At 40.3% G+C, this 14,848-nt stretch overlaps 1 protein-coding gene across 12 annotated transcripts in view; it reads right to left on the reverse strand.

Moving 5' to 3' along the window:
* Positions 1-14,848, reverse strand: part of SYBU (syntabulin) — a 116,662-nt gene that overhangs the window by 21,771 nt on the left and 80,043 nt on the right. The window contains exon 1 of one of the 12 annotated variants that reach the window (XM_012508670.2): positions 11,828-12,035. The exons of 10 other annotated variants lie outside the window; for them this stretch is intronic. In XM_012508670.2, the coding sequence (XP_012364124.1) occupies positions 11,828-11,864 (37 nt within the window). In that variant the 5' untranslated portion in view covers positions 11,865-12,035. Of the gene's footprint in view, positions 1-7,254; positions 9,899-11,827; positions 12,036-14,848 lie in introns of those variants that run through there. One more of the 12 variants, XM_030794920.1, reaches the window with a different exon arrangement.

Below are 14,848 nucleotides of genomic sequence, written 5' to 3' on the forward strand. Positions count from 1 at the left end.
TAAATGAAGAAACCACCAACCTATCACAAAAACTAGAACAGTGACACTAACTTACATGCATTTTTGTGGTCTTCCTTTATCTTATCCCCTGTTCACCATTTCCTTGCATTCACTTTTACAAAGAATGATCACATCTATGTATTTTTAAAAGGTAGAATTTGAGGATTTTTGTTTTATTTGTTTTTAACTTTTTAAAATAAATAGTTTATCATGATGTATATAAAATCCTTTGGGACAATTTTCATTCAATATTATATTGCGAAAATTCTCCATATAGTTGTAGTGCATTCATTTGACTGCTATATGATATTAGAGTGTGTGATTTTTATCCATAATTTATACTTCATTCTCCCAATAATGAGAAAATGAGTTGACTTTATTCCAGTTACTCATTTAGCTGGATTTTCCATTCTGATAAACATGTATTTGCATTTCCAGAGTCTAAGAAAAAAAAAATCAAGAGGAAATCTACTCTTAATAATATATTCCATAGGCAAAAAGAAATGCTCTGCGGATCACCTGTCCTTACAGATTTGTACTTATACCCTTCTTCCTGTCATTATGAATAATTAAAAGTAGTTATGAAGAGTAAAAGTAAAACTGGAATCTCTGTTTTAGCTTATCCCAATTATAGGGTCCAACATGCCTAAGGTGACCTCTTGTCTCATGGTAGCTCTGACCCTGAATAGCCCTCAAAGATCAGGAATTACCTGATGCCCTGTTGAGTCTGGCTTAGGTCACTTCACAACCCTGTACTTAGACTTGGCAAGGAGATGGGCCCATGAACGTGAGAAGCTGACCCAGAGTTGCTGGATTACACATACAACCTCATCGAGGGAGAAACCTCTTGTCCCAAAATGGGGGGGAAGGGTGATGGGAAAGCTTCCCTGAAGGTATGTGCTGGTGTTTAATGCAGCCCAGAACTTGTTCCTAATTCCAAGGCCTAATTTCAAGTTGCAAGCGAAGAAAAGATCTTCATTTTAAGGCAAGCCCCAGTGTTTTGGAGAAGGAGAATCCACCAGGTAAATCTCTATATTAAAGCTGGGTGCAGTGGCTCCCGTCTGTAATCCCAGCACTTTGGGAGGCTGAGATAGGCAGATCAATTGAGCCCAGGGGTTCGAGACCAGCCTGGGTAAAATGGTAAAACCCCATCTCTGAAAAAAAAAAAAAATACAAAAAAATTAGCCAGGCATGGTGGCATGCGCTTATAGTCCCACTACTCGGGAGACTGAGGTGGGAAGATCAATTGAGCCCCAGAGGTCGAGGCTGCAGTGAGCCATGAGCATGCCACTGCACTCCAGCCTGGGTGACAGAGTAAGGCCCTGTCTCGAAAAAAATTTTTTTGAGTCTATATGAGGAAGTAACTGCTATGCTTTATAAATGTTACAGGCAAAGTAAAAATTTCTGTCTTTTGATTTTTATCTAAGCATCTATGTGTTAGAGCTGATGACTTGTCACTTCAAAATGTCTTTGTGAAGTTAAATGTCTGTTGAGCGAGTCAGGCAATTATGGGATAGATTTTAAACCATCCTCAGTGAGTCAGAAACATGTTTCCCAGGTGGTGCTGATGCTGCTGGTTTGGGGCCACTCTTTGAGAGTCACTGTTTCAGAAGAACGAGAAGACGACTAATTTAGGAGCAGAGATGACATTTTGTAAGATTAAATAACTTATGGGTGGACGTGAGACCCAGTAATATAGGTTTTAATAAGCCCTCCAGGAATATGGACACTAAAGTTTGAGGACCACTGCCCTAAGACAGGCCTATGCCTGAGATCCCCCAGTAGCTTCCTGAATGGCTGCCTCTGACAAAGTGAGAGCAGCCGGCTTGACTGTAATTTGACATACAGATACACACTGTAGTATATATTTTGGGAACCATTTTTACATATTTCACATCCAAAATGAGTGAACTGCTTGATTTACTTGGCATAATACTGAGTGGTACTAACCATGCTGCATGTAATTGACAATATGTTTTTAACAGCTGTGGTTAAGAGCAGGTGCTAGCATCAGCAGATTCAGGGCTCAAATATCCGCTCTTTCATTAATGACAGTGTGACCTCAGGCAATCACTTAACCTCTCTACACCTCAGTTTACTCACTGTAAAAAGGGACTAAAAGAGTACCTATCACATGGAATTTTGTGCGAATTAAACGTCATAATATGAACTACTATAAGTGCACAGTAAATACTCATCATCATCATTAGCCTACTTATCCATGTGTTTGGTATGTGTGCTGCTAAACACTAAATTTTTCTAATAATTCTTGCATATGGGCACTGTAGACTATTTAAGTAATGTGATTTAAGAAGGAAAGGTATTTATTAAGTGACTAAACTCTAAATACAAGTGATAAGTTATAGATGACCTGGTTTCTCTCGGGAATAGTTAGAAACGGCTTGCTATGTTCACACCCTGTTCAAAGTGCCTTACAGGCATGCTCATTGAATCTTCATATCAAGCATATGAAAGAGGTACAATTATTATTCCTATTTTACAGGTGAGGAAAGTAGACAACAGGTAACTTGCTGAAGGTCACACAGCCTTTATGTGGGGATCTGAAACATCACAATAAGATTCATAATATGCCTTAAACACCAGGAAAGTATACCTGTATGGAACTTCAAGACTTGGGGCAATTTTGCCACCCTCACCCCCCATCCCACCCAAAGTGTTTGCTTGCTCTTGCAAGGGGCACACTGAAACCTTTGAAAATACATTACAAACAATCTGCAATAAAAAGTCTTAACAAAATCATCACTACTCTATTCTGTATCTCCCTAGCAGAGAGCAAACGATTAGTGAACACAGACTATACTAGCAAGGAGACTGCCCTTACACAGTAAACCCTGGGGCTGAGTCATTCATCTACTTTCAACAAAGATAATAGGACTGAATCTTCATTCTTAAGCAAAAAGTTAACATAATACATTTTAAAGAAGTGTTGCCATTTGAAACATCAGATAGATAGGGTTTTTTTATGGTACAGTCTGAGGACCACCTGCATCAGTATCACCTGGCCTCTTTGTTAACAATACAGATTCTTAACTCATACTCCAGATCCGCTGATTGAAATTTCTTTAAGTCAGCCTCATAATCCATTTTCGCAAATTGCCCAGGTGATCTTCTGCACACAGTAACGTTGTGAAATCACTACAACAAATGCTTCTTGTTTTCAAATCTGTCTGTTTAGTAACTGTGTCATCTGTCTGCTCTTTCCCATCCTGAATGCTCCACCTGAGGCCATCATCATTTCTCACCCAGAATTACTGAAACAGCCTCACACTGTGCCCAGCTGCTCCTTGTGGCCCCGAGCAGTTTGTCTTCTACACTACTCCAGAGAAGAAACCTCATTAGGCAATTCCCTTGTTGAAACTCCTCAATGGCACCCTGTGTCCATAAAGTCCAAACTCTTTAGCATGATTTACAAACCCTCCGTAATCTCTTCAGACTGTCATACCACAACCACTGCCAATGGAACCATTCACAGTTTCCTGAAGGAGGCACGATAGCCTCTAGACTCCCAGTTTTCACACACGCTGTTCCCTCTAGCTGGATTATTTTCCTGTCCCTCTGGGCTTGGCTAACTACTACCTGCTCTTCAGGTCTCAGTTTAGCCTTGAGCTTTACTTCCTTCAGGAAGGGGATTAGGTGGCCCTCCTTTATCTGACCCCACCCAGAATTTAACAAGTATTTATCACATTGCACTGCAATTGTCTGTTTGCTTTAACATATTTTCCAGTATGCTTGTCAGCTCCTTGAGGGCGTGTTCTTTTGTACCCCAGAGTGTCACGCAGGGTTTAGCACAGAGTAGGTGCTGTTGTTTTGAAATGTTATTTCACAGCATTAAAAGTTTCTCCACCATTGGCATTTAGGGATAGCTCCTCTTTCTCCTATTCTGCCCTTTAGGTTGGATTGACAGACTGGTGTTATTTCCGATTAGGACAAAAATACTCCCTTCCACTCCTACTTCCAGCCTGTATGCCCAAACCTCTTAAAAGTCAAGTTTTCTTTTTCTTTTTTTTTTTTTTTTTTTTTTTTTGAGACGGAGTCTCACTCTTTCGCCCAGGCCGGACTGCAGTGGCACTATCTTGGCTCACTGCAAGCTCCACCACCCGGGTTCACGCCATTCTCCTGCCGCAGCCTCCCGAGTAGCTGGGACTACAGGCGCCTGCCACAGCGCCTGGCTAATTTTTTGTATTTTTAGTAGAGACGGGGTTTCACCATGTTAGCCAGGATGGTCTCGATCTCCTGACCTCGTGATCTGCTTGCATTGGCCTCCCAAAGTGCTGGGATTACAGGTGTGAGCCACCGCGCCCGGCCAAAAGTCAAGTTTTCAGCACGGGATACCAGCATGCAAAAACCTTGCTAACTGCAAAGACCTTTGTCTCGTTCATCACTGCATCCCCAGAGCCAAGAGCACAGAGCCTGGCTTATAGCAGACTCAGAAGAATATTTAATGAATGAGGGAAGAAAGGTGCCAAAAGAACTTACATATATGATTGCAGAAATGATATCATTAACTTTTGAGAAACTGGAAAGGATGGGAGGTAGCAGGTTGGAAATGGGCAAAAAGTCTGCAGGTCATGAACGTAGAGAAAAGATAACTTCTGAAAATCACAAACTGCTGTTTGGTGTTGATCTCCAGTAAAATTGTAGAGAAAGTTCTTTAATAAGGCAAGAAGGAGCCAGCAAGAGTTCACTGGGTCAGATGTGAAAAACAATCTGCACTTCCTTTTCTGACAGAGTTATCATGGCCACATACATCACATATTTGGAGTTCAGCAGACGTTTAATGCAAACACTTAGGATACTCTTATGAACAAGGTCAACATGTGTGCACTGGGTGATAGCACAGTCCAGTACCCACAGGATGTTGACAAATGGGCTGTCTGTCAACCTCCAGGGAAATCTCTAGTAACATATCACCTGGCCCTGGTGTTGTCCATATCCTATTTAACATGCTTTATTAATGACATGAATGAAATCATGGATGGTATGGTGTTGACGGCAGACTCCTGATTACACAAAACCTTGAAGGGATAACTAATGCATCGGATGACAGCATCAGATAATAATGCCACTAGCCACTGTGGACTCAGAGCCTACTCTGTCAAGAATTCTACAGCTGCTATTTCCTTTAATCCTTCCCCCCAAAGACATACAAGTAAAGACCAGAAAACCAAAGTTCTGAGTGATGCTGAGACTCACCCCAAATCACAGAGCTAGTAAGCAGCAGAGCTGGCTTGTCTGACATCACTCTGCTTGATCCTTGTGATCAGAATTCACAAAGATCTAAGAACAGGAAACCAAGACAACAATGTTCAATCTAGTCCATCTCAACTATGCTTTAAACACTTCCTAGGCTAAGGCACTGGATGGGGGAGGCATGGAGAAACACAGTTCCAATGCTCAAGGGTTTCCTAGGAGGAGTTAGGCTATACAGACAAACAACCAGGATACAAGGCAGAATACAATGAGTGCAAACAGAGAGGGAGGGCACTCAGAAAACACAGAGGAGGAAGAAATCTTCTTAGCTAGGGTGAAGGGATGAGGGCAGGGGAATATGTCATGGGAGAGATGACACTTGAGATAGCCCTGATACACCAGGAAGAATGTAGTGTTGGGGGCATGGATAGGAGTTGACCTTGAGTGAAAGAGATCACATGAACTAAAACACAGAGGAAGAAAAAAACATGGCATGTGTAGTATATATATATGGAGTCCCTTGTATGGCTAGAATATAGTGACCAAATGAGAAAATGCAGCCAAAAAGGTGAGTTGTAACCAGAGAGTTGAAAAGTGTAAAAACTATGCTACGGGCAAGAGGGAACCATGACATATGAAGGCAAGAGAGAACCATGATGAGTTTTGTTTGGGGTGGTAACATAAACAGTGATGCTTTATGAAGACAACATGACAGCAATATCTGAAGGAGAGACTGGAGGCTGGCGGGGAATTCAGGTGACTGTTACAGTTTGGAGATGGGTCATAAGATAAGGGAGAATGAACTCTGAAAAAGGAGACCCTTTCCGGGTAGCTCTTAGGTTCCACAAAATTAACTGTATGGGTTCAAGATCATTTGACACTCCAGGTGGACAAAATGATTAAAAACAGAAAAAGGATAAAGTCAAGTTAAACATTAAAAAACACCTTTATCTTATGCTTTATCTTATGCCATATGCTTGACTGCAGTGCTCTCAATCAAATGAAAAGAACAATGTCTCTTATATATTTCCTGAAGAATTTGTGAAGAATTGGATAATCTGATAAGAATGGATTGAGGTACTGCAAGATCAATGCTAGATTTACCCTCTGTGTAATTTTTTTTTTTTTTTTTTTTTTTGAGACAGAGTTTCACTCCCATCGCACGGGCTGGAGTGTAGTGGCACAAACTCGGCCCTCTACAACCTCTGCCTCCCAGGCTCAGGTGATCCTTCTGCCTCAGCCTCCTGAGTAATTGGGACTACAGAAGCATGCCACCACACCCGGCTAATTTTTGCATTTTTGGTAGAGACAGGTTTCATCATGTTGACCGGGCTGGTCTCAAACTCCTGACCTCAAGTGATCCACCCGCCTTGGCCTCCCAAAGTGCTGGAATTACAGGTGTCTGTGTAATCTTTAATGTAAATTTCATTTGAAAGCACAAATATCAATACAATAAAACAAGTAAGCTGGGTAAATTCTGGCAATTTCTGGCATCTGTAGGGAGTGTGAGAACAAAAGCAAATGGAGAAATGGAGGGCCTAGTGGCGTTGGGGTTGTTTTTAACTCTGACATGTGTTTAAGGAACTCAAATGAGAAAGAGGGAAACAGAATAACGAAGTCACAAGAAAATATTTCCAAGATAAGTCCTGGCAGCACAACAGAGAAGTCTGGGTCAGGTGATGTGGTCAGAGGAAAGCAGGTGGAAAGCCGGTGGAACAGCTCCTGCGCGCCTGCCCTGGGACACCTGTGCAAGGACCACAGAGCCCAGCGTCCGCCCCAGGAGGGGACATGAACTTGGGATGCCTCGCTCCTACTTCTGTCTTCCTTCTCGAGCTGGGGCGGAAGCCGACAAGAAGCAAAGAGCTCTGTCTCCAGCAGCAAACAACAACATTTCACCTCATACCATTGTCTATCAATTGAAAATTATTCTAACTCTCAAGCTTCTGAACAAAATGTTTTTGAACTCCCACTCATCCTTCCAAAAACATTTTCTACAAATCCTGGTGTGGTTTATAGCATTTAAAATGAACGAAGCATACTCACGATTGGATTTTGCTCTGCTCACAAATTATGCTCTGCATTTCCTTGGACTCCTTTAGTGGAACCTTCCCCAGGATCTCACTCTCAGTGACATCTGGCACAAAGCACATGTTCCCAGGCCAACCCTTTGCTTGCCCAGCTACTCTGCCCCACCCCCCTACACAAGTTAACTTTTAAATTCAAGTGTACTCAGTGTTCTCTACTTTCTCCACCCCTTCCCTCTGCAGCCCACAATGTTCTGTGAAAAACCAAAATAAAATGGAAAAGCAAACCAGAGTATTACGAAAAATAAATCAAGGCCACTCTTTTTAGGACCATCAAAGAGTGTTTGCATGGCCGTAAAAACAAGGGAATAAGCAGGCTTTGGAAACAGTAGTTTTGAAAATACCCCCCAACATATTGTAAAGAGCACATATCTAAGCTGGTAACATTATTTTTAAAGTGCAAGGAAATGTTAAAACACACATTTCAGAACAGTGGTTACCCCTGGGGGAGTCAGAGAATAGGATCTGGGAGGAGTGTGCAGGCAGGTTCCCTGGTGGTAAATCTTAAAGTGGAAGGTGAAATCACAAGTTTTGCTTTATTATTATTCTACCCAGCTCACGCATATGTCACATACTTTCTCTTTATGCATCACATTATATGTAGTATTTATAAAGAAATCAGGGAAGCAGCAAAACTGAATTTAAAACAAAAGTTAATACAGTGCTTGTCAGAGAGAAATAAAGAGAGAAGAAAAGAAAAGAAGAAAAGAAAGAAAAAAGAAAACATGATCTTATTCCTAGAGAGGTTCACATTCTAGTAGAGAAAAGAGCCATCTAAAAAATTATTATTAAATATAACATGGTTACCATAACAATAGAATTTAAAAAAAACACTGCCTCTAAGGGCATACATAGTATTTAAGTTAACAATGATTGCATGTAAAGTTCAAATCCCTAACTGTCTTTGCCTTAAAAATACAGTTTTACCCTTTATAAGTATCAATATTGCATTACATTTCCTGGGACCCTTCCAAGACCCCAGAGTCTAGGTAACATGCTCATCCTCTGGGCTCCCACTGGACACTATGCTTCCTCCTGAAGCATATCACAATGTACAGGGATCCCCTAGTTTATTGTTGTACCCAGTGCCTGGTCACTGCCTAGCACATTAATAAACATTCGTTTAAAAAAACAAATGAGTAGCATTACCAGGTTCAGTTCTTTTAAATGGTAGCTGAGACTGAGAAGAAAAGGAAGGGTGGAAATGCTGAGTTGGAGAATCTTATCCAAAACTTGAGAATGACCCAGTATTGCATGGGAAAAATCCCTTTACTGTCCCTGGTTCTCTGGGCTGGGCAGTATAGGAGGCTATGGCGCAATCTGCAGATTCTAAACCATTGCCCTCTATGCACTAGTGCTTCTAAGCTCATGGCTTGGATCTTTCACTTCTTCCTCTAACGATGAGGGAAAAGGCATTGGATGTCAGGCAGTAACCCAGTATCGGATACAGGCATAGCCTTCATCTTTCAAGAAAAGTCAGGCCCGCCAGTAGTCTCGGCAGAAATCAGATCTTCCTGGCAGAGGCTCACAGAGCCTGCCTCTCTCAACCTCAGAGATGAGTACAAGAAGCCAAACACTCAGGAAGATCCAGTTTCCCTGAATAATGTTGCTGCCATGTAAGACAAGGAAGCATCCCTTCCTCTGAAAGTGCCACAAACTCTCCTGAAGGAAAAGGATGCAACAAATAGAAATGTCAACTGAGACCTCAGAAAGCTCCCCAGATATGACCCAAATATCATGACAGAAGCACCAGGTACCAGCAAACAACTGATGAACTGTGCGCCATCAGAGCATGTGCATGCGTGACTAATAACAATGGAATAGAAAGTGGGGCATTATTTTGTTCACAGACTAGCAGAATATAAGTAAAAGGTCACCATGCTAGTGGGGATATTGCTAAGGATTTAATTGTTCCATTGCAACTTTAAAATAGAAGGCTTATTCTAGCTAGGCCATCTGAGTGATATTGCATCTGAAATTATGTTTAGCTAAACATATTCAGCATGTATGAACATACATTGATTCCAAGTTGCCAGCCTCTCAAGACCTCATTTTAAACCACATCCTACAAATGCTACCCCCCTGCTCCTTTTTTTCATTCAAGTGACTTGGTATAGTCCTTGGTGCACATGCCACGTTCTTTCCAGGGAAAACAGAAGGAAAGAAGAGAATATGCCAGAAGAAGTAGAAATTAAAGTGGCATTAAAATAAAAATAAAGCTGCAAAATATAATCTGGGTCAACTCTTCATGCGTTTCAAAATAAGCACCAGCAGGCTCAGCACATATGGCATGGGTTTTATGTATTTTTTTGGCTCAGATGTCACACAGAATTAGTGCAAAAGGAAAAATCCCAGCATGGGGCCTATTTTTATACAGATTAATCAATCATTTCCCATCTCCTCCTCTCCCATCATTCCCCAAAATTTGAACCTAATGAAAAATGAAATTGCTTTTTTTTCAAACTATGTCATGGAAATCCTTCCAGGAAAAAAAGGAACTTAATATTTGAACCTAGATTTTAATCATCACATTTTAAATTCAAGTTATAAATACTAACTAGACTTATGCTATGGCTCAGCCTCTTTTATATTACATATTTACTGTGGTATCTTACCCATTTTGTTAATAGCAAAACAATTTCATATATATACATACATACACATATATATAGCTATTTAGCAAAACAACAAAGCCACACATTTGAAAAGGAAACAAAAACCACTACTGTATATTTCACTTTTTGTTAGGTACATTCTCGTGTACATAAAATCCCACAATTCCCATCAAAATGTTAAGCACATAGTAGATTCTTAGTAAGTACTTGATAAGAAATTTGATAGGCTGAATCAAATTGAAACAAAGAATTGTTCAAGCTATTAGCTAATGCCTCCCTTGACTACCAGGCATTGTAAAAATGATGATAATGTTTATAGTAATCACAATACAATAGAAGTTAATTTTTTTGTATGCCATATGCCATTGATTATTTCACTGAATTTTCAAAGCAGCCTTATGTGAGGGGTACTCTTACTATCTCCACTACATAGATGAAAGAAAAGTTTTAGAGAAAAGAGTCAGATATTTTGAGGTTAAAAAGAAATCCCATACTATGCTGGTTTTTAGAGGTGGGCAGGGGACTTCATTGCAGATCCACTGAGAAAGGGATATGGGGCTTTATACTATTAGTGCAGTAAAAGTTTGGAGAAAGTGTCATCCACATGGTTTCCAGGGCTCCAAAATCATGATCTCTGTAGAATTTCTCACACACCCGTGTTTGTCTGCTATTCCTTCTACTGTTAGAAATTATACTTATGAAATGTTAAGTTAATCACCTAAAGTTTGACCCCAGTGACAAAGCCAGGGACAGAGTAGTGCTTGGTACATTCACATTCTCAAAGGGTGGTATCTTTTCACTGTTCTGGGCAATTAAAATTGAACCATGACTAACCGTTGGAAAAGATGACATAAAAACAGTATTTTTTTTGTCTAAGTAGTCATGAGCATAAAAAAGTAAACAAAGTTAACAATCTAGCATAATGCTGTGCTCACTTTTTTATATGATTAAAGATGAATTTCTCTTATACTAATACAGTATATGCTTTGCTTTCTGTTTAGAGCTGCCAGATGTCAGCTATATATGTGAACAATCTAAACATCTTAATTTTACACAATTTTAAAGTTATCAAACTAAAGTTGGAGTTACCATAAACATAGTCTTTCTTTTGTTTCTACTAATTAATTTTACCACCACAGGCATTAATCATTTGCCTAGCAGATGAAAAGTACTTTAAGATGACTCATGTGTTTTACAACACTACAAACCCAACCTTTATGCTCTTGGAATCTACAGTAAAGAGGAAGTGTTAGGTCAAATCAGTTAATAAAAATAAAAATGTTCCACATCCCAGTTCCATGAACATTAACTGTTTCAGAATTTCTAGTGGATGCCATGTGAGAAAAGTAAATTAAAACCGGCCAGAGAGATGTGCTCTGAGTAATTTTCATGGTAATCAGGCAGACGTGGGTATTCCCTTTCCTAATCACACGAGCAGGCTCTCTCTTGATAATAAATACGTCGTGTTTCAGCCTACACAGAGGCCCATTTCAAACCATGTGCAGTGCCAATTAGCGTTCATTGTGGCTGTGTTCATCTATTCCCTTACCACACCACTGGTAAGGCCAGGCTTTTCATTTACAAATGCAATACGCAATGCTCATGGTTAGAAGAGCATTCTAAATGTAATTGCCAATGGTCAGTCTTTTTCATTTTGGCATCAAATTGACTTACAATTGCACAAATAGACTTATAAATGACAAAGAGTATTTAAAATAACACGTGTGTATTTTTAAAAGTTTAGTTATAAGACCATGCATTCAGAATATCTGAGAGGTGAAGATGAAAACTTGTTTTAGGCTCCATTTTGGCCTACCACAACTAACTTACACACACACACACACATACACACACACACACAGTCTAGCCTCTGTGATCCAATATAATTATTTACTTACTGTGACTAATACTACTTACTTAGAAGGTAAGCTCCATAGACTTTCATGGCAAACATTGCCTCTGCAAACAGCCTCCCAGCACAGGCTGGGGTATGTCTTTTGCAGAAATACAGTGTGTGCAGCTCATATCTCAGTAGAGTACAGTCTCAGAGTGGGGTATCCATGGAGACTGAGCCTTCTGCATGTGCAGGGCAAGGAAGTTACTCTGCTGGCACCATAGCAACAGGAGGCAGAGGGAAAGCCAGCCTATCAGGGAAGAGCACAGGGCCTTCTCCCTGGTGACTGCAGTGTTCCAATGAAACCATCGCCCTCATGAATGGACACAAAGGATTTGAAGAAATACCAAATTGTCAAATAGAAGTAAATGCCTACACAACAGTCAAGATGAATCCTTGGACAATATTGGAGCAAAACGTATAGAATCTTTCCACATTGATTATAATATCCCAATGGGCAAGCAAGAAATTATATCAAACCCCACACAGCCCTAAATTTTATGGCAAACACAACACTTTGAGAAAAATGCTTGGTGTACTCCATGAATTCCAGCTATTTAAATATGCATGACAATTCACAACACTGCCCAGAAGAAAGGAACAGGGGAGCCTGATTATTCTGAGGACAGAAAATGGAATACAGAGCTCTCTGGAACAATTTAAGGCAGATTCCCTCTAAATAGAAGTTTGCTCAGAAAAAAATGTTTAGTAAGCTTCCACCAAAGCTCTCTATTATTTCAGAATAATTCTTACTAAGAAGGCATCTGTGACAGAATAAGACTAATGCAGATGAGATGCTGAGTGGACATTAAAATGCCTTAAAGTTGTGCTATTCGTAAACTTTCCTTATTTCCCATTTTATAACAATAATAAAAGTGATCATTTATTGAGCACATACTGTATGCCAGGCAAATATTGTCACTACAAACACAGCTCACTTTCAAATGCCAACACCGATTTTTGCAAAGATACAGGATGTGCGTGTTTACCTCTCAGTGTTGTATAGTATTTAGGTAATGCATATATTCGGCTACATATCTAACACCTTTCATGATTTTCACAATAATACAAAGAAGCTACATATTAATTATCCCCTCATATTACAGTTAAAGAAAAAGAGAGAATATTTCCTTATGTTACCAAATAAACTCCCCCCGACCCGCGCTGCTCTGCAGGTGACCTGGTCCACCCTACCTCAATGTCTAAATATAAGGGGAAGAACCCCTCCTCCCGCAATTACCTCTCAGAAAAGAAGAAATCCCCTTATATTAGAGTCCTTCCAAAGCCTTTTATTACAGGGCTCTCTCCTAATTACCTTCTTTGAACAAAAAGTGCCATTTGCAAAAGACATATCCTTCTGAATTGGCTGCAATCAGTGCTAATTTTGCTTCCCTTTGGAAATTCAACTGATGGAATTGTTTAAAATGGAAGAGACAAAGAAATTCAAAAACAGATTTTGTAATTATTCCTATGGTATGACTCCTCCAGCCTTTTAGTGATCACTTTAAATAGAAATACTGTCAGTGGTTAAGTTGTAGCAATCACAAAAACCTATATTCCTTTTTTGCTCTCTGAATTCAGTGACTGAATAGCTTTCGATAATGAAGGATACTCATATATGTATACAAGAATATATGAATATACAGAAAAACCAGCTGCCCCATGCTATCCAGTGACAACTTGCTTGCTAGTTGTACACTAATGTCCCTCTCTATTCTCCTTTTCCATAATAAGCACCCATTTGACTCTGATGTCCTGGCTATAACTGGAAATGACATGTGTCATGGAGTTCAAGGCTACAGTGAGCTATGATCACACCACTGAACTCCAGCCTGGGGGACAGAGGAAGACACTGTCTCTCTAAAATAATAAATAAATAAAACACCTAAAAATCTCATTAGGAAAATTAGGGGATCTTATATATTTACTGTCTCCCTAAACTTTGCTGTATTTCCACCACCTCCATCCTAGGCTAAGCCATCCAAATTTAGTGTCTTGCTTGCAGTTTCACCTCATGATAATCCAAGCTCTACAGAGTCGTCAGAGGGATCCCAAACATGTAAATCAAATCATTTCTCACTTCTTAAAACCATCCAATGTCTTCACATTACTCTAAGGATATAGACTTCAGCTGCTACCACTCTTCTCCTTTCCTAACTCACTGCTCTGCCCACCACCTGCCACCCCATCCCCAACCCTCCCTAAGCATGGAACAATAAGGTTAAAGTCTCAGATCAAATGTCACCACCCCAGACACTCCCCTGACCATCCCCCATCACTCTCCAGTTACCTTGTTTTACTTGTCACCATCTGAACTTATCTTGTTTGTGTGCAAGCATCAGCCATCTCCCCCACGTTAAAGGTAGGCATCTTGTTTTTTCACTCCTCTATCCTCAATGCCTGGAACAATGGTGTCAGCATAGAGCAAACGCTTAATAAATATTCATCAAATGAATGGATGAAAGCTAGTAAATGTACAACCAGGAGTCAAACCTATGTTTAGCAGAAACCTCTTCTTGATTACATAGTGAAATGAGGGTTCCCTTTCCTTTAGACTCCTTCAGAGCGATCACCTTCTTGCAATGTTACAAATATGCCAGTCCGTGTATGTTGGAATACAAGCCTATTGCAGCTGTGTTGCTGAAGCATTACTCCACTTGACCGCAGCTGGCATTCATATAGCTTGCTTGGCTGCGCTCAGATACAGGCTTAGGTGGTGGAAGAGATTAACCCATCGAATTGCCCAAGTGAACATACTATGCTGTTCAACAGGTAACTTTCTCTAAATAATCCTACAGTTCACCAAAATGCCATGCAACAGATTGTACCAGCAGACAGTGAGGTCCAGGTATTTATCCCTCTGGCTCCTTTTCTGCTGGTGGCTGCATTCCTCTGCCAAAGTCCATAGTTCCTTCACAGGTGGCCTTGAAGTTCTCTCTCTAGGTTGGTAACTCTACCCTCCTCTTGCTCCTTCAGGATGCAGGAATGGCCCCAAGCTGTTGCCAGCACCCAGTATTTCACCATACTTTATCGAATCCCCTTAA

This window comes from Nomascus leucogenys, chromosome 16 (genome assembly GCF_006542625.1).
Source record: "Nomascus leucogenys isolate Asia chromosome 16, Asia_NLE_v1, whole genome shotgun sequence".
Lineage (NCBI taxonomy): Eukaryota > Metazoa > Chordata > Mammalia > Primates > Hylobatidae > Nomascus > Nomascus leucogenys.